The sequence below is a fragment of the Pelmatolapia mariae genome, linkage group LG2 (assembly GCF_036321145.2).
Source record: "Pelmatolapia mariae isolate MD_Pm_ZW linkage group LG2, Pm_UMD_F_2, whole genome shotgun sequence".
NCBI lineage: Eukaryota > Metazoa > Chordata > Actinopteri > Cichliformes > Cichlidae > Pelmatolapia > Pelmatolapia mariae.
The window spans coordinates 22075405-22096501 of NC_086228.1; the positions used below are offsets into that span (position 1 = coordinate 22075405).

Sequence of the window (21097 nt, forward strand, 5' to 3'; positions counted from 1 at the left end):
TACTCCATGCACCTCAAAATAGGTGAAGCTGTGGCAGAAGTTCCTCCTTTGCTCCTATGACCTACTGGAGAAGTAACCAACACTGAGTAGATAAAAAAGAAACGGCACTATGTAAGTTACATAAAACAAGTTTTAATGACGTGACGAATAAGAATGTGCAGTTTAAATTTGGAAAAGCCGTGATCAAAGCTGACAGTGACTGCTTTCTTGGACATTGACGAGGTTTCATATCAGCGAATCCAGCATTGACTGTTCACACTGAGCCTTACAAACACCTGGGTCATTCCATAGAAAAAGAAAAATCAGAGAGAGGCTCCAACCTGAACCCCTTAAGAAGCAGATAGTTTAATGTGCACAATAACTTAAGGGAAAATGTTTCCTTTGTACTATAAAATGTTCAGATTAACGTACATGAGGGCAGATCAAAAAAAGCTTTTTAAGTGAATGAGAAATCGGATTAACGGGTGCTGAGCCACTAAAAACTCAAAAAAAAAAAAATCTACATGAATGTCAGCATATGTGTCATGTGCTGGGGATTTTGTTATGTGGGAAGGCTAATAGAGACTAAAAATGGCATACAGGCATGGAGACTTATTGGTCATTGTATCTGCAAGCAGTGTCCTAGAAGATTAAATTAGATTTTATGAATCTGCCAATTCAGTTATTTTAATTGTACATATTATAATAATCTATAAACGTTTTAATGTGTATATTAATTGGTTACTGTATGCCACACTTTTCTGTCTATAACCATTAACTGCTGAGTGTTTGGTTTTGTGTAAATAAATTCAAGTAGACTTAAACTTGCAAACTGATTGCTATCGACCACAGGCTTTAATGATGGCCACACTCACATTTGTATTCTTAGATGGTCTTATTATTTCACTTCTTAAGTACTGGAGCTAACCAGGTGAAATTTCAGTACAGGATCCAAAGCTAAATTTACATTTTTGGTCTGATCTGTTTCTCTATAATCAATATACCTAATCAGTATCATGTGATAGCTCCAGTCCAAATTGCACGCGAGGAACAGAAACAAGTGTTGTTGGTATCTTGGATGTTTTCTGAGAATTCATTGGAGAAAACCTCAAAAATTGCATTGTGGGTAACTTTTAAATGGTCATATCACTTTGTAGGATTTCAAACAAGTAATAGCTTATGAAACGTTTCATTTTTCCCTCCATTTAGTTATCAGCCTCAGCCTCTAGCCGTCATTCCTTATGTTTGAAAACTGACATCTAGTGTTGTATAACACTTGTGAAGTTGCAGCCTTTGGTAGGTGTCTGATAATTTTAGATTCTGTCTAATCTACTGAAATGATCATGCTGGACCTTTTTTTGCTTCTTGAAGATGGATTTCAGTTATTTTTCTTTGTCTGCACAACAAACCCTCAGCAGATTCGGTGGATCAGCTTTGACTGATTTTATATGGAAAGACCCTTCTGACACAAACGTGCTACTACTGCTACTTGACAAAGAGAGAGACACATATATGATGCTTACCTGCTTTGCTGCTTTTAGTGGAAACACAGTAAATAAGGTTTGGAGTGTAACTGGTATCTGTTTATCCTCAACAACTACTGTAGGTACAATAGCTTATTTCTTCATTAATGCTGCTCTGCAAAGTTTGCCACGCACTGATCAGGATATTCTTAAACATAATGTTAAGATTTGATAAATAGGAATCTTGGTCTGTTTGTATATGCTAGGCCTACTGTATATTATACTGCTGCACATACATTATGAGCATGTAATACCTCCAGTACTGCTAACTCTGCCTGTAATAATGCACAGGGACACTATTAACTGCTACAGAAACAAACGCCTGGGCCTACAATTTTTAAGTTTGGAATTATCTAGCTGATTCAGATTTTAAGAAATATGCCAAAGCTTTCACCTAGCTCAACGTCGACCTTGCACATGTAGCTGTACTCATCCTCCCAGTGAGGACTGGATCTCCATCTTGAGGAAGGAAGCATTTACAGTTTCTGCAAAAGAGAGGTGAATGTAAAGCATGAGCTCTGTTGTTTTGTCCTTTCACAGAATACATCTAACTGGAAGTCTGTTTACGTTGCATAAGGCAGATAGATGTGTAAACAGTCCTGGCTTTGACCAGGTTGTCTCTCTCGATGTCCATGTGCACAAACACACACAGTGCAGGCCAGAAGAGTGTGAGCGGTGCCCAGGGAGACGAATGCTTTCTCCCTCGCCTTGGGCTGAACTCAAAGTTAGTGTGCTCTGTGGCTCTCCTCCCCTTCCTCGCCTCTTTTTCTTCAACACTCTTCTGAAGGATTATGAAGAAAAGTCCAGAGGAACTGTGCAAACACCCGATGATGTTTCAGGTGTTTCCTTTTCTCGCAGCTGTCTTACGGGCTGTATGGTGGGGGCTTCTCATCTGGAAGGTTGTGAGGAGGGGAGTAGCGTGGAGGGATCATTGTAGGCCAGAGGTGGCTGGCTCCAGACTGGGAATCGTCTGACAGGCCTGAAGAGTCAGGGAACACATAGGAGCCCTGCGAATAAAGGAAAACATTTATTACAATATATATATGCTTTGAGCTATTGTATGCTGGCATCAAATGCGTGAGGACCATGAGATACTTTATATGGATCCAATTGGTAACCCTAGAAACAATCTTCATTAGATCCTACTAACACAAATTTCCTGATAAAGAGCTTGACTGTTGTCCAAAAATAATTAGAAGCACATCAGCACCAGGAGAACTACAAGAAGTTATAAAGGGACAGACACAGTCAATAACAATACTCAGGTAGGTTCTGGAGTTTAAAAGGCGGTCCAAAAGTGTGCAGGGAAATATCCTCCACACCATTACAACCTCAGGCCTTGTAGCTCAGCCAGTTTCATGTTCTTAGCTGACAGGAGTGGCACTGCCGTGTGGTCTTCTGCTGCTGTAGCCCATCTGCTTCAGGTTCAATGCATCCAGAAAGTTTTATCTTAATTTGGTGGATTCTATGTCTCTCATAGATCTGTCCTATCACACTTCTCAACTGCACCTTTAAAGCAGCTGCATACCTGCAGGTCGTAGGCCGAGTATGGTGGCAGGCAGGGGGCAGTGTTGTAATATGGGTTGAGAGACGTGGCGGGCGGGGGAATCTCTGAGGGGACTGGAGCTGTGATGGCCTCTGGTTCAGATGTGCTCTCTGAGGCAGGAGCAGGTGTCTGATGAAGAAACAGAGTGCATTGATGTAACAGAGAGCTATGATTACAGAGTAGCGGCTACTGATAAATCTGACATGCTCGTTCAGTGGACGCACCATGTCTTTGAAGCCTCCCAGCACTGCAGCAGTAATGATCCCCAGGAAGAGGGCCACGATGTTGAGGATCGTAGCTGACCACAAGAGGTGGTAGAGGTGTATGACGTCCTGGCAGCTTTTCACATCTGTATATTCATGGTAGCCTCCCATTAACTCAACACGGCTAGGCCAGTGGGGTAAAACAGAGAGGGTGAAAGCCTATAGTCATGCCAGAAAAATCACTGACAGTGTTTAGTAGTTTTTAAAGATGCACCTACATCAACAAGACACAGGAAAACAAAACTGGGGTTGATTTATGGTTATAAACATTCAGAGGTTGCTGCTGGAAAGCTGGGAAGGGACACGGACTGAGGTTGGTGACACACAAACATGCAGAGGAAATGACAACCTACAACACATTTCTATGATGTTTTATTTAAAAATAAAATAAGACAATGAGTTGATCAATACTGGGCATTAATAGCCTAGAAAAAAGGGACCTACTTCCAAATCATGGATGATTTCTTAAACTTTTTCAAAACATCTTTATTCTGAGGTCCCATAAGAGGATGTTCTCTGAAACAAAGGTTAAAAAACAAAAGAAACATCCTGGTCTGATACAATCACCGCTGCACTCCAAATTAAAATGACACAGGAGCGCACATCAAAATATAAACACTGCATAGCGAGAAGGCACAGGTTCTGAGGTCTGTCGGGTGCTCGACCCCCTCGGCATACTCACTTCCCGCAGTTGTAGAGGTCGCAGCAGTAGCAGGTGTTGCTCTTCACTCGCAGGTTACAGGATGTGCCTGTATGACATGGCACCTGAAGTGCAAAAATTAGCTTATGTCTCTTCTCTTTGAGCCTGCGTGGATTATTCAGCCCCCCCCAACAATTCAAGCCTATACAAGTAATGATCACACTGACAGACAGCATTTAATGGCTCATTGAATATGAGTTAAATGTCTTTCTTACATCATGCTCAGACGCCGTGTCACTGGTGTGATAAGCACAGCGACCCGCGTACAGAGGCCTGAGGTCCTGGAGAAGAAACGGCATAAAAGAAAGAATTGATGAATATGAAAATGCTGGAATAGTCTTATTTTGTTCGCCAACTAAAATTAATAATAAAGTTTTATATTAGACCTGCTATGGACATTTCCAGCTCCATGTTGGGAAGTTAAAGAAAAGCAAAAAACAAAACAAAAAAACCCTAATTTATCTAAAGGGCCTCAATTCATATACTATGTGAAACAAGACTTTTCCATCCATTTAAACCAACTTTGTTCTCATTGGCTGCTTCTTGTAAGCAAAAGATTTGAAAAAGCAGGTGGGCGGGGATTAAGGGTATCCCATCTCTTTTACATCATACAGCAACAAAGGGTAGAAAAAACTGTCAGAAACTGAGCTTCTACAGCAGTCTTAAGGCTGAGCTCACAGGGATTACATGCACATAAACAGACCATTTTATAAAAAACTTTGGGCCAGTTTAATATAACCAGCTACCATTTTAACAGGAGAGATTTTACATAATTCCCTGTCTTACATGTTTTAAAGCTTTATTTTGTAAAAATTTGTCTTCTTTCAGCTGCTTCCTTTAGTGATCCCCACAGTAGCTTTGAGTTTATTCTTCTTCAGGTGGAGTTCTAGGTTATTGGTTATAATTTAGTCCTTGAGATTCAGTTAATGTCTGTTTTCTATAAGTATTTTTGCTTTAGGTGTTTTGTTTTTGTCTCATAGCTTTTATAAGCCTGCCCTGTGTTTCCTGGGTACTGTTAAGTCTCCCTCAGTGTAGGTTTTGTCATGTTTTGTTACTTCCTGTCTTATTTTGCCAGTCATCTTGTGTGCTCTATGTTCCTTTTTCCCCTCTTTAGTTAATTTTGTTCACCTGAGTCTTGTTATCCCAGCTGTGTCCCCTCTCCCTAAAAACCTCAAGTGTGGATTTAAACCCTCAGTTTTTCTCACTTCTTTTTCACATTCTACTACATGCTGCTTCTTCATTTGTTCCATGTTTTCCCTTTGGTCACCAAAGCTTGCACTTTTTCCTTTGTTTTGTCTTTTTTTTGTTTCTGGATAGTGACCCCCAAATCTGCCTGACAGCATCATTTTGCCTTCATCTCTAGCATCCCCCTCTGTAACGCAAACCCTTTGCATGTCCTCCTTACCTACATCCCACAAGGAATGCTATATTAAGATGGACATCTGGTCTAAAATCTTTGCTAAATCAAACATGTGGATCATTTAACATGATGTAGTACTTTAATGGGTTTTTAAAATCGTCAGGATGAATTATCGCTACATGACCAGGCATCCAAAAGTAATTCTGCTTGGGTCAGTTTATTTTATGGCCCTGGGAAATGTATATTTGGTCTGACTTTGTTTTTTACTGGGAAAGAAAAAATACTGGGGTCAAAAATAAATCTACTTTGAACGTTTGACGAGGACAGCAAAATTTGATCAGGCCATATTGAGTTTTATGGTTTATTTACATAATTTTTCCCCTGTTCAAGTTATTTTAAAGTTTAAAAAAACAAAAACAATCCTGAATGAATGACAGACGTTTCAGAGGAAACACACTCAGTATACTTAAATATATACTAAGATTATGCTGAGATTATAACTGTAAATCCTCACTACTTTTATATTTAATTACTAACAATTATGTCCCTACTCATTATTACAGTTTAATAATAAAAACACACATACCAGCAAACATTTTATATGAGGTGTCTCCTTGGGAACCAGTGCAACACTACTAGCACTCTGATCCAGGTGCGTTTATTTGAATTTCTTTTTAGAAAACAGGAGCAAGTTGCAAGAAGCCACTTCTGGCATGCAGGTGAGTGATGAGCACCAAATAACTATTTAGTTTTTTAGTATTTATTTGTGATGAATGCTTAGGAGAGTGGAGCCTTAGGGAAGGAATTTACACTGTAGTCCTGTGTTATTCTTTGACATTCTGGGCATGAACTGAAGACTTCTGTCCAGTCTCTGGATAGTAATTGAAGACGCAGCTCTCATCAATCACAAGTGATGATCCTTCAAGTGAATGTTGGGTCAGACAGCTGACGTTTGCTCTCAGGCCAAATTTGAAGTTGTGACTGCACGTGCAAATACAGAAAACAGCCAACCAGCCACTTGATGACACTGTGTAGCATACTCTGGATCGTTCAGTATGCGCTATGATAAAAAGGAGCTTTTATGTATTACCAAATCAATAAGAATAAAACTGACCTTACTCTTCTCTGATGTAAACAAGAGCCTTTTTGATAGCGTACAAGCACTTCAGATGGAAATCATTAATATCACAAATAACACTGATATTCAATCAGTTGTAAAAATCAAGACTGTGCTTTCACTTTCTGTGTCCTCAAAGAACACAAAAAATGAATGTGTGGTTTAAAACTACTACCAAATATAGCAAAAATAGATAAGTTTAACGATCATGCTCCTCAATTAATGCTCCTAAATTCACTTGATTCAACAGTGCACCTCTTCAGAGTTTAGTGTATCAAACGCTGTTTGAAAGGAAAATGTTCCATTTCACTGACGCCATTAGTGGCGAATGAAAACCTGCTAATGGGAATCTCCCTTTTCACACTGCCCTAACTTATTTCAGCATAATTGTTTTAAGAATGCATTAGTGGTTACTTGTTGTTTTCTGTGCTTTGCATCATGGAGAATAACAGTCTTCTACCACAAAATAAATCATCTTGTGAGACACCCTTCTGTCTCACAAGAAGGGTGTGGCAGCTACCCCAGCCTGAAAGATGTGAGCAGGACGTCGAGGAGGGGGTACGTCTAATGTAGCCTGGCGCCCATTAAGAAGCCTGTTATTAGTTGTGGAATTAGGATGATCTAAATTTACAGGATAAGGTAAATAAGCTTTTGTGATACTTACAATGTGCCTCGCTGCAAATACTCCATCGACGATGGCACAGCAGAAGGCAGCCACCACTCCAAAGCTGATGAAGACAATGGATGCCACTAACTGTGGAAGAAGATGGAGAGGCACCAGCTTCATATTGGGTTTCTATAGAAGGGTAAATCTTAACATAAACATGCATCATTCTCATTTTCTTTTCTCACCAGTGGCCTTAAACCAGTTGAAATATACCAATGTTACAGTTGCAGTACAGTCATGTATATCAGTGTGCAGAAGTACAGTTCAGATCCAGTTAGTGGAAACATCTAGCACTTGCAGTGCAACCCTTTACCTAAACCCATCCACAGAACTCTTGTCTTTTCAGTCTTCAGTGAAACACAGCCAGTATTCGGTTACACATCACCCCACTCCTCTGGAGCCGCCCCACCACAGAGGAGGGAGGGAGTGTGAAGTGACACCACAGACTGAGCAGCTTGAGGTACAGTTTCTACAATCAGACCTGAATCCAGATTGAAAGGTTGAAGCTCCTTTGACATTTCAAAAGTGGACGTGGTTGTTCTTGGATATTACTAAAGTAGCTTTTCATAAATCAAAGTTCAAACTAATTCCATTGTACCTTGTGCAGAAACTCTGGAGTCCCCCCCCTCCTCTTTTTTATGCTACCTATTCTCTGATTGGCTGCCCCTCACACACAGAAGGTGGGCAGACCTCCTGTGCTCACACCCAGAGCTGTATCCCTGAGATCACTATATTAAGGGGATGCCTTCTTTCTTTTATATCTTCTTTTATATCATAAAAACCTAACAGTAGAAAAAAAAGGGATTGAACTAAATGTTCAGAGCAAACTGAAGCCTGAGCGTTTAGCTCACAGGCACCACTTATGTGACCTCATTATCTATCACTTTGTTTAATCGACCATTATGTAGAGTACATAAACAGCCTCGTCTCATAGCAGAATGTGAGATACATAGGAAAAAGCAATCGATTTGTTAATGAATATGAAATGTTACATTTTTGTCCACACTCTTCAGAGGGGAAGTGTCAACATGGCAGCCAAAAAAAGCAACAACCTGAAACAGGACGGTAAGAAGGATGGATAAGTAGATCAGCTGTTATCACAAACTGTGAGACGGTCTTGTTATATATGTAGAGTAAAAAAAAGGATGATTGGTCAGCTTTAACAATCACATTTTTTATTAGATGAAGTAAAACAGCACCAAGCAGCAGAACTTTTGCCTTATTACCACAATATCCTCCTTTTAGTAAACAAAAGATTTTCTGTGATCTTTACCACCGCCAAAGAGTTAATGTTTTTAGTAGCATTTGTGTGCGTGTCATTCTGTCTGTAAGCATGGTAGCTTGAAAAGTTTTGAATGAATTCTCATAAAGAAAAATTAAATAAAATTTGGCTTACAGCCACCAAATTCTTCAAGGACAACTTAATGATGTATTGGTTGAAAACTGACAAAAAGCCTTAGTAACTCAGAAACTATGCCTCAGGTGTGTATTCTCAACATATAGAAAGTACCGCATAAATGGTCACTTTCAAACTGTCCTTTAAGGTCAGTAAAAACAATCTGAAAAAACGTATACTCAAATTATGTCAAGCATATCAAAATATGTTTCAATAGGGCAAATAACAAAAAACCCCGCGCTTGGCACTTGCTTTTACTGCACTACAAACTTCTTAAAGTATGTTTTAAAAAGAACAAAGAAAACAAAGTGAATATAACTTCAACTTTGAGCTCTTGGAGTGCTTCTTGCTCTCTTTTATTTTCCTGCATCGTCAAATAAAATTGGTCACAAATTAGGTTTTTTTTCTTTGTGAATGCCTGAGGGTAGTTAGGTTGCTCAAACTTTCATCTTCCTTGTTTGTAAATTTGTCTTTTTGTATTTTTTGGGTTTCTTTTGCTTTTTGATGCCTCAAAGTTACAGCTGAAGAAATGACACTGGGGGTTATTAGACCTGACAAAACTCAGTTAAAGACAGAAAATTGGTAATAAGACACATCTTAAAATAATTCTGACCTATGTCTTTAAATTGCAGTTTGAGTGCTGTACTTTGAGGTAGTTTGTTATTGCACGTGTACGTGTGGACACTGCGTTCCGTTTGGGAATCATCTGATGGTGTTGGATATCGGTCTCACACTGCAGCTACTGCATATGTATTGAATCAGGACCATGCCCTTACTAAAGTCTGCTTCTTCACAGGTCATATCACAACTACTGATCGGAAGATTTTAAATGAACACTTAATGCTTCACATATTTGTTCACCCATTTCTCACTGTGAGTATTAGTAATTTGCGCTTTACTTTTCTACTCAGACGTCACTTCACAGCCCCAATGAAACCTGTCAGTCAAGCAGTGAAGCTGCTCTATATACTGCAAGTGTCGCTGGAAATTTGACCCATTTTGATATGTCACCACAGACTCTGTGATATTTTTATATTTTTTAGCAGGTCAGTTCAGTCAGGACAACCATGGTCAAAAGACGACTGTTTTTCCATCTGCAGTTATTTATATTTGACCTCTCTGCCCTTCCCACATGCATACATGGAAAGCGTAAGGCACAGACAAGACCAGGCATCAGTGAAAACAGATACTGTGCTGATTAAAATCAGGCACACAATAAAAGAACGAGCTGAGGTAGAGGTACGTTGCAAAGTGGCTGGCAGTGCACAGCAACTGTGGGAAGGTTAAAGCAGCTTAAATAGTGTGCTCTATATGAGATTTGCCAATTGAATGCATAAAAAGATATCAGCTTAGGCACCAGCTGTTGTGGGCCGGCGATGTCAAGACTGCGGCTGAGTTTGGCCTCCCTGAACAAACACTATACTCAATTTAAAAGGGTAACCCTATAAACAAAATTTGGTTGGGGCTATGTAGAACTAACATCTTTAAAAATCTGCTTAACATTTCAAATTCTGTAATACTAATGTGAGAATCTAAGCTTAGAGCCCCTCTCGTAGCAGCTGTCTAGGATATAACTTGCCTCTTGCCACATGGGCAATAGAGTACGCTCACTAGGGATAAATTACTTTCTTCCTTTCACTTTTAAGTATAAAATATGTTAAATAATTCTAGGATATTTCAGTAACAAGCAGGTGTGGCTTGCAAGGTAAATGACAATTCCTGCACTACTACTGATGCCCCACCTCACACCTCACCTTCTCATTGCTCATAAAATACAGTACATTGTCAACAGTGTTCACTCACCCACCCAAATCTTTAAATTCAGATGCTCCAATAACTTCAGTGGTCACAGGTGTATAAAAATCAAGCACCTAGGCATGCACACTGCCTCTACAAACATTTGTGAAAGAATGGGTCGCTCTCAGGAGCTCAGTGAATTCCAGTGTGGTACAGTGATAGGATGCTAACTGTGCCACAAGTCCTGAAATTTTCTTGCTGCTAAGTATTCCACAGTTAACTCTTAGAGGTATTATAACAATTCGGAAGCAACTGAAACGACAGTAACCCAGCACAAAATCAGAATTGGAATACTTCTTATGTGGTTACAGTTGCTTCAAGACAGTAAGAAATCACAGAGGGGGTCAGCGGACGCTGGGGGGCATAGCGCACAGCGCCAACTTTCTGCAGAGTCAGTCGCTACAGACCTCCAAACTTCACATGGCCTTCGAATTGGCTCAAGAACAGTCAGTAGAGAGCTTCATGGAATGGGTTTCATGGCCAAGCAGCTGCATCCAAGCCATACATCACGAACAGCAATGCAAAGCGTCAGATGCAGTGGTGTAAAGCACCTTGCCACTAGACTCTTCACTGCACTAGAGCATTGGAGGTGTGTTCTGGGGTGAAGAGTCACACTTTTCTGTCTGGCAACTTGATGGATGAGTCTGGGTTTGGTGTTTGCCAGGACTGCTTGTCTGACTGCACTGTGCCAAGTGTAAGTTTGGTGGAGGGGGGAATATAGTGCCTGCCTGTTCCAACAGGACTGTGCACCAGTGCACAAAGGGTACAAATTTGGTGCTGAAGAACTTGACTGGCCTACACAGAGTCCTGACCGCAAACACACCTTTGGGATGAATTAATCAGTGTCTGACCTCACAAATGTACTTCTGGATTAATGGTAAAAAAAATTCCCATAAATGCTCCTAAACCTTGAGGAAAGCCTTCCCAGAAGAGTTGAAGCTGTTAAAGCAGCAAAGGGTGACATCATATTAAACTCTATGGATGAGGAACGGGACGTCACTCAAGTTTATGCGTGTGAAGGTAGACACGCAAATGCTTTTGGCAACATACTGTAGCTGAACTCAGTAACCTCTCTCTACGAACCGAGAGGAAGCTTTTCTCCAAGTACCCTTGACAAGACACTGGACCATAAGCAGCTGCTCATGCACCCACCGTGATAGATAAAATACACTGAATAAAAGCAGTGCATGAATGTAGACAACTAATACCAGTGCAGTTACAACGTCACTAACTAGTCACGCTATAAATAATGTCAGCACATGTTCTGTGTAATGAGATTTTATGGTGGTAAACAAGAGTGTGGTGTAATGTGCCAGGGCTCATTCAACACACACGCCTGCTGACTGGAACTCCAGGCATCTAAATGCTGTTGCATGATGGGAAAAAGTGTCACGACACAAACACATTCTTAACTCCAGCTCTGACAGAGCCTGCCCGGCTCCTCCCACCTGCTCTGCTCATCTGAAGTTTCCTTCCCCACATTCCTGCACAGACATCTGTCTTCCTCCACTTACACCCTATTTCTATTTCAGGCTGTGTAACCCCGACCCCGAAATTCAGGATAGTTTGTCCGATACTCAACACATGAAGCTCCTCAGGATGAGTGGGACTGCAGCTCCCATAATCAAACTGCTTTGTCTGCTGCAGGGTAACTGGGACTAATATTCAGTTTAATATCAGTGATGTTGAGATGAGGTGACACGAAGCACTGAAAGAGATCTCAGTGCACAGAGGTAATATAAATCCTCTTACCATCTGCCTCTTGTTCTCTATCAAATGAGCGCCGATAATTCCCAGAAAAGAGCCAAAGCCCAGCTGAAAGGAGAGAAAACAGCTGTTAGGGCATTTATCTAGCTTTGATTTCAGAATCTTGATTGCACAGTGCAAGCTCAGCACAAGTCTGATATATCAAGTATTAATAATACTTATTATAATGGTACAATTGTTGTGATTTCTCTTTATCTTATGATGCTCTCTTTGTAAGTAAATTCCAATATGTTTTATTAATTTATCAATCTGACTAACGTGACGTAACCCGCTCTACAGTAACCATTTACGTAAGCGAGAATGCTAAAAGCCAAGTACTGTGACGAACAGATTTAGAGATTGAAACATATTACTTCATTCAGTGGATAATGACAGCGATGCTAAATAATAAATGTGGGTAATATTTACGGCTCAAAGACCTTCGGTGATGAGGTTTATTAGGACTACTGAGTAGTGGGGAGTGTGCTGGAAGCACAGGACTTCACTTATCATGCAGCCTAAGAGAGAACAGGCATGCTGGGCCGCGTCTGTCAATGGTACGCGCCGGTGCGAATGTGTACTCACGATGACTCCTGAGTAGTAGCCGCCCACCGTGATGTTCTGTGTCCTGGTAGTCGCTGCCAGGCCGAAGATGAGGATGAGCACAGACACAATGAGCAGCATCACCGTCACAATTATGGATTTCCTCTTTCTTCTCTTAAAGGATCCTAGGAGAAATAAGTAAACATGAACACTAGCACAAGCAGTAAAGAGATTCAGGCAATTGCTTCAGCTCTCATATGGTCCTGCCATAGCATTTCGTGCAGGTTCAGGTCTGGACTTTGAATGAGCCATTGTAACACCTTGATTCTTTTCTTTTTCAGACGTTCGTTTGTAGTTTTGCTGCTATTCTTGGATCACAGTTTCAGCCATGCTTTAGCCATCAGACTGACGGCTTCACATTTGACTCTAAAATACTTTGGTATCCAGGGGAGTTCATGGTGGACTCACCAACCCTCCCCCACTTTGCCTGACAGCTGGTATGAGGTGTTTTTGCTGGTATGCTGTGTTTGGGTTTCTCTAGTGTGGCACAGTGGGTAATGGCCAAACACTCTGGCCTCTGTCAGAAGTCTTGTGGTTTGTTCAGATGCAACTTTGCAAACCTAAGCCATGCTTTCACGTGGCTTAAGGTGAGAAAAGCCTTTCTTACTCTGCTATATTAACTACATTGTACTGTACTGCATAGCCATTTCTGGAAATGTATATCTTTTTAGTTTATAGCCTACATAGTTTTTTTCTTCACAGACTAAGAAGTAAAACTACCTGCTCCTGATGTCAGCATCTGAAGAGTATTCAATTTGATACACAATGGCCATCAGTTCTATTCAAACATAACAATTTGAAACAGTAAATATTCAGTTTCTGAGAAAACAAGGACACAGCTTTCAAGGAACAACAACTGAAGCAACACATTTCTTCATCCATTCTGGCAAAATGACCAGTTTACCCAATGTCGGAGGGATTCATCCCTTTTAGCAGCAATGACTTATTCAGTGACTTAAAAGAAATTTGAAAGAATTACCACCTTAACTTGCGGGTTGTCTGTATATTTTGTGAATCATCAAATAAGCGCTGATAATTCTGAACGAGAACTTTGCAAATGTTTTGAGATAATGGGTGAAAGCAATTGAGAAAAACCACAAAGGGACTCGTGACTGTTCTTTAGTATTCTGCCTCCCTCGCTTTGACCATTAGTGGGCACTTCTGTTGAGGTGTCTCTGAGGAAGTGATAAAACCTCAAGTATCTGAAGAGCTGCTGCATGTGTGAGTGTTTGAAATATTCACAAGGACCTGACTGAGTTTCAATTTAGCCCAGTTAATGATTAAATTCTTACCTAAAAATGAGGAAAAATTTACTACTATGGTTTAAAAAGATTTTTTCTTAACGTCAGCACCTACAAGTGATATGTTCAGATTCTTGTCTCCACTCACTCCACCCTGCCTGCGGTCTCTTCTTCACCTCTCTCGTGCACTGTCCATTGATTTAGCTGGTTGACCTCAGGTATTTAAACTTGTCACTTTCACTACCCTTACTCTTTGCAGTGTGACTGAAACCCTTGTCTCCTTCTCATTTACACACATCTGTTCTGTCTTGCTTCTACTGGCTTTCATTCCTCTTCTCTCCAGAGCATACCTCCACTCTCCAGGCTCTCTTCTGCCTGCTCCCTATTCTCACTACAAATCACAATGTTGTCTGAAAACATCATAGTCCATGGAGACTCCTGCATGTCCATCATCACTGCAAACAAGAAGGGGTTTAGGGCCAAGGCATACTTTGACTCAATCGATGCACCACCCTCACATACTTCTCTGCGACTCCTGACTTCCTTATTCAGTACCACAGTTCCTCTCTTAGCACCCCATCATATGCTTTCTCTAGACCCACAAAAACACAGTGCACCAATCTTTAAAACACTGCATCTACAGTGCTCGTTCTCAGCACGAAGCCATACTGAAGATCACTGAAGATTATCACCTCTATGATCACTGCAGCTTTGCACATCACTTTTGTTCTTAAGAATCTATTTCTCTGGCATATTCTCCCTCTCCAAGATTGGTTAGCACATTTTCATCTCTATCCTTAACCACCTGAACCTGCTGCACATTCTTATCAGCTCAAGCTCTCAGCCTAGACAAATCATTTGTTCCTCCCTTAGTGTTCTGCCTCTCGTAAACTCACTATAAGCCTTTTCCCATACTCCCATCTACTTTCTTCATCTCCTTGACTATTCCACTTTTTCTTTTCAAACCTCTTCCTTCAAATGCTGTCTTCTACTTCCTGATTCCACAATCAAACCTCCTAGTTCTCTTTCATCTGTTTAGAGGATACACCAGACACCTCCTTGGCAGGTTCGCTCGCTACTGAAGCTGTACTTTCTGTCTAAACTCTTGCCTGAACTCTGCACAACATTCTTCCTTCTTCAACCTACACAGATGAAAGTTAAACCTCTAAATGCAAATAAAAAACAGTAACAGGATCCAGTTCCTGTTAAATGTAAAACTGTCCTGTGGTCCAACCAATCAAAATAAAGCTTAGACACTGTATCCGCTGGACTGAAGAGGAGAGGGACCAGCGACTTATCATTGGTAAAAGTTCAAAAGCTATCATGTGTGAATGTGCCGTTAATGCTGAGCAATATCTACAAATTTCAGAGCAACAAATGACATCTATAAAAACGATTTGCTTTTTTTCAGTGAAGGACAGGGCCAAAGCACGTTCTACATGTATTCCAACAGGGTGGATCAATAAAGAGCTTGAGCACCTGCAGCATTGAAGAGATGACCATAAACTATAAATAATATGTACATCAATGTGCCAAAGATCAGCCTTCAACGGTCAAATACTCTAAGGTGATATTCCTTTAATTTGCTAAAGCCAGACCTCATCAATGTAAGAATAGGAGAATGGCAGAGACAGGCAGTGGCTGGTAAGTTAAGATGCAGTCTTCAATATCTACTCTCGTGCATTTATTTCAGTCTGTGGTTGCACAAAACCGCTCTTTCTATATCCTCAATGATTTATTCTGTCGTCATAGCCCATTTTAGATTAAGCCGAGTCACTTCCACACTCTGTTTTATCAATACATGAACATGTCAAGGTCAAGTCTGCTGCTGAATACTGATGCTCCAACCTGGAGATAAACAAGAAAGCACGCTCAGCTTGTGTGACTAAAACATATGGCTACAGTTCATTTCTGTCTCCATGGTGCCTGCGTAAAGAAGGACACGGCCTCTGAGATTAATGAGCCAGAAATACATGTGTGAGTTTGCAGAGCTTAGAGTTAAAATAACAGTTATACTGTGAGAAAACTACTTCTCCAGCAGGCAACAGAAGGAGTGAAATGACCATGAGAAACTTGGTGCTGCCATCAGAACAGTCCACCCAGTACAAGATTAACATGTTACCATTCAGCTGGTGCTAGGGTGAGGCCTGGGTTTTGTTGTTGACACATGTTAAAATGGCACAGTTTCAGAAACTAGAAGATGTTACCTTTAAAATTAGAAAACTCCGCATCACAGTTTTTCTGCTTTTTCTCATTTTTTTGGGGAAAAAACCCAAACCCTTTTTAAAGAGACTCTTAAACAGTTTAGAAAAAGGATGCATGGATGGAGTTCCAAAGAGGCTGGAACTCTGAGGGTTTTATTCCTGAATGTAGCTGAAGAAAAAAGAAAAGGATTGCTAAACTACTAAACTGGACTTTAGTTAAAATTAAATGTAAACTGAAGTTGTTGTTTTATTAAACTTTTACCACATTTAAAACCTACTAGGCTGATATTTTTTTGTTTCTTGTCAAACTGTGATACTTTTAATTGGATTCATTTGCACAAACACACAGGACACAAAAAGGCTGCGGCAGAGATCATATAATTACCATTAAATTTCAATCATTAAATGTTTACAATCGAAAGGATTAAAAATAAAATAAATAAATAAAAGAAAAAAACAGATTAATACATAAAGTCAGTCTAACTTTATCTGGTCAGGTTTTGATCTAGCACATTTTTTCTACGGATCATTAGACTGTGGAGGGAAATTGTATGGTGGCTACCAAATACCAAAAGAAATCATCCAGTGAATCACCAGAAGAACAGGAATGGATTTAAAGGTTTGGGTGGGCCACGGAAGATTTTCAAATTAAAAGTGACACATGGTGCTAGTTTTTGAGTGGCAGATCTAATATAAATAATTCAAGGTTTATTTAATTTAACTTAAAATTCTGTATAAAAAAGCCAAAAGTAACAAGAAAATGGAAAACCTTCTGTTAACTAAGGTTAGCAGCTTAGCCATCAACCAGGAGAAACGTTTAAGTAGCTCAAGCATACTTTACGTTATTATTGAGGTAGGATTATGACTTTTTTTTTACTTATGTAGTCTCATTTCAAACTTTAAATGCTTGTTTTTGTATTAAATAAATGTTTCATAAACTCTTCACTTTTCTCTTTATTTCTGATCAAATGTCTTTGAGTAAGGTGCCACTTTATGAAACAATGTCCTAGAAACGCCCCTGCCCAACTTGCCTTACAGGGATTTCAAAAAACAAACAAACCAAACAAACCAACTCCAAGGCAAACTTCTATTGTTTGAATAATCAACGATGTGCTGCCATCTGATGAGAATTACCCGCGTTGCCAAATATATTCCCCCGATTTTTTTTCTCGCGGTATTTGATCGTTTAATCGATTTATTTTTCATGCTAGCTGCCCGGCATCCAGCTGAAAAAGAAAGAAAGAAGAACACGAAGAAGAAATGGGTGTGCGGCAGCCAGCAGCCATCAGAGCCAAACCTCCAGGCTGCTCTGGTTACTCAGCGCCGCCGCACCTGCAGTGACGCGCTGCGGCCTGGAAGAGAAAAAAATAGTCTGCCCGGTGATGCAACGAGTGTTTCAGGCTGCTTTTAAAAGACATGAGAGAAAATCATAAAACGATTTCATTTCTTTCATCCGATGTAAATAACAGGTGTGGATGAGCATTTTAAAGCTCACCTGGGTGTTATGGAAGAGGTAAAAGACGCATGAGAAAATCCCCGCAGTGTAAGTCAGTTTAACGGGTTTTAATTGACAGAAAAACCTGCTGCAGACACGCCGCTGACCTTGCTCGCACACCTACCAATGCTCGTTTCTGAGAGGGTCAGACCGCTGGATTGGAGGCTCTGAGGAGGGGGCATGCTGGCTGGAGGACGTTTTACCGAAGTCCAATCCTCTTCCAAATAAAAATAAATAAATATATATATATTAAACAATCACGACTCAGTGCTGGGTAATGTAAATCTGAGGGCTAACGGTGGACGAGCTGGGGCATTCTCTGACGAGCTGTCCTCCGTCCCGCTGAAGCCCGGGCCCGTCTCATTTACATCCCCGCGGCTGCGGAGACCTCGCTCGGTGTCCGTCCTCTCGCCGTGTCGGTGTCGGACAGCAGGTCGCTGGTGCTGCTGCTGGTTGTATGTGCGCATGTCACACACACACACACACACACACACACACACACACACACACACACCGAAAAGCAGCTACTCTGGAAGCCGTTACTATTTAAATAGTAATGTTCGTTACTTTGCGTTACACTCGCAAACGTGTTAGCGGTGGATGTGTTTTGCTTACCAGTTGCTGCTAGTTTATTTGCTGAAATATATAAACTGATATCAAGAGGAGCAACTACAAGCCTCAGGGCAACTTAAATTAAAAATCAGTCTAATTGAACATTTCAGATTAAGACTGAAGTTTCAAAATGATGTTGATTTAATAGAAATTACAAATAAATAGGAGGTGTAAGAGTGAATTAACGATTTTCTCTAATAGGTGGATTATCACCGAAAACAGGGATTAAACATCCTACTGAGCGCCTGTTTTGTGACAAATGGAGTTTAAAAGGGTTTTAAATCTTTTTATTTTCTTTTTGTTTGATATTATGAAGATTTAAATCCACACTTCTAGAGAAACTCATAAAAAAGTATCACCTTGGTGTTTAGTGAGTCTCAGGACGCGCAGCGAGCGCCACCAACCGTCACAACTACAGCGTTGCGTTCAAGAACTGCGAAACGTTCTGGGAAACTGTTAATCATTTATTCACAGGGATGCTTTTAAGTGCATGTCGAAATGTGAGGAAATCTCAGAAGTATCACGAACAGGAGCTGTTTTTCTTCTAGTGTGGCGGGTTGGAGGAACAGTTGAAAGAGGACTGGAAGAAAGACCAACTTAAAAAAAAAAAGCCACCGGAATTCCATCCCTGGAAATGTACTCTAGTGAACCTTAATTACAATTTATCACAAAAGCACTCAGACTTAGTACAGACGAGGCAGATGCATGGGTAATTCATTTCAATAATTTATTAACCAAATCCATCCATTTTCTCCGGCTTATCCAAGTCAGGGTCAGGAGGAAGCTGGAGCCTATCCCAGCTATCACAGGGCGAGAGGTGAAATACTATTGCAGGCCTATAAAGCCAGTTTACAATAAGCAGTTAACCCCTTGCATGTTTTCGGGCTGTGGGATGAAGCTGGAGTACACAGAGAGAACCCACGCAGATGTGGAGATAACAAAGAGACTCCACACAGAAGACACCAGACTGATTTGAGTCATTAAGTTAGAATATTGGTTTCCTTTTCAATACATTTCTAAAACACAGTGGAAAAATAGCAGCTCAGCTAAAGCAACATATGATATAAGTCGCCATGTCCCAATTGGGGAGGCGATGTACAAAGAAGTGTGCCCAGCTATTCAATATTCCTACACTCAAACATAACGGTGTCCCTTACACCTGCGTCCCAGTGCTTTTATTCACAAATGAGGTGAGAGGACCTCCCCAAAGGTGCCCGCAGCTTCTCAAAAAAAGACCTTCTGCTTTACTAAAAAAGAAAAAGTAATCAAGAATGAAAAGACCGGGCAACTCACTTGAACTAGAAACCACTGTATATTTCAATGTATTACCCTAAAAACTAGAATAAAATGCAATAAGACCTAAACAAACAGCAGCAGGGGAGTAAACTGCAATTACTCACCAACGACTGGTACTGGGCAGCCAAACAGGTACCAAGTGAAATGCACCTGATCCACAGACACCACGATCAGACTATAACAACTCTCACAGTAAGTCTCAACACATTAAAACAAATTTCTACATACCTGTATCCAAAATGAAACCCCAAAAAGACCAGCAGATCCTGAAAAATGGGCTATAATCGAACTTTGATGGAAGGGCTAGAGGAGCAGGGTTAATGTTGCATTCACAAACACTTCTTAGGAAAGGAATTTTTGCCACTATGAATTCCCTGCTGCTCTGTGATGGGGGTCCAAGAAAAGGAAGGTGCCGGAGGGAATTATATTTTCTACACATAAAAGTCTGAAAATTAGTTTTCTGCACTGCTTTACAAAATAGAAAAACCAAACATTTAGACCTTTAAATAAAAGTCATAATAAGCATCAAAATATACTCAAAGTAGTATACTTACAATATTATAGCGTTGGGTAAGCAAACATTCCCATCGCTCAACAAGTGGAAAGCAAAGTGGGAATAATTTTATTCATTTATTTTAAATATCCTGTTCATATTCATTGACCTGTCCAGGATATAGACAGGGTCCAGAGAGGTAAGGCCCTTATGTTCTGGTCTATCGCTCAGTCCATTTGATTTTGTCTTGGTGGTTACTGTAACACTTTATTTAATTTGTTTATTGGAATTGGCCTACACTTTTTGAGTCTAAATAGGTTTTGGTAATAGGGTGGCACATATTTACTTGCAGTGCACAATTACGGTTCTTTAGAATATGTTGATTCTAGATACATTGGTTTAACAATTATAAGAAATGTGTGTTAACATAATTAAAACAAAAAAGTGGATTTATAACTTCTTCTATTTGACATGAAATCTGGTTATCAAGAAGTTGGGACAAGAGAAAAAGGGCATTTTGGGGGGGTTCTCAGGAGCTATTTTGTATTTTAAATATTATTTGAGAGCTACTTTTTCAACAATTGTGTTTACACTTTGTCTCAGGACAACTGTAATTTACACACACAAACAAAGAAACGAAATGAAAAACAGCCCTTTACATTGCCTGTGCACAGACCCTGAGCATGAAATATGATTGTCCCCCATAAGTTACATTGGGCTGGAGTACTTTTCAAAATAGTTACTCAATACAAATTAATGTAAAACATGTCCAGTGTTCTCTAAACAATGTTCATTTCTGATGAAATATTCGGATTTTATGGGCCCCAGCTGCCCAGAAAAATCCTGGAAGCACCCCTGCTTACTTTTCTTTTGAAGGACATGTTCAGGTTATTAATCTGCACTGACAGGAGAACTATTGAGAAATATATTTTTGTGACTCTTAGTTCTCTGCAAACATCCTTTTTTGGCTTTTACTGTAAAACACACGAGCTCTAACGCACACGCACGATTTGCCGCGCATATCTCAAAGAATTGCTTTTTCCATGACGCAATTTCTCT

General features: G+C 40.2%; 1 protein-coding gene across 3 annotated transcripts; it reads right to left on the minus strand.

Annotated features, from left to right (window-relative positions):
• Window positions 1-116: 116 nt before the first annotated feature.
• tmem255a (transmembrane protein 255A) lies at window positions 117-18078 on the minus strand. 3 transcript variants are annotated; one of them, XM_063494507.1, is made up of 10 exons: window positions 17762-18078; window positions 12680-12822; window positions 12101-12163; window positions 7153-7242; window positions 4227-4292; window positions 3994-4076; window positions 3756-3827; window positions 3273-3435; window positions 3031-3177; window positions 117-2509 (listed from the first exon to the last, which is right to left on the minus strand). In XM_063494507.1, the coding sequence occupies exons 1-10, from the start codon at window positions 17817-17819 to the stop codon at window positions 2366-2368; spliced, it is 1029 nt and encodes a 342-aa protein (XP_063350577.1). In that variant the 5' UTR covers window positions 17820-18078; the 3' UTR covers window positions 117-2365. The 3 variants fall into 3 exon arrangements, with proteins under 3 accessions (XP_063350577.1, XP_063350576.1, XP_063350578.1); XM_063494506.1 differs by having other exon boundaries at window positions 3273-3440; window positions 3755-3827; XM_063494508.1 differs by lacking the exon at window positions 3756-3827.
• Between the last annotated feature and the right edge of the window lie 3019 nt (window positions 18079-21097).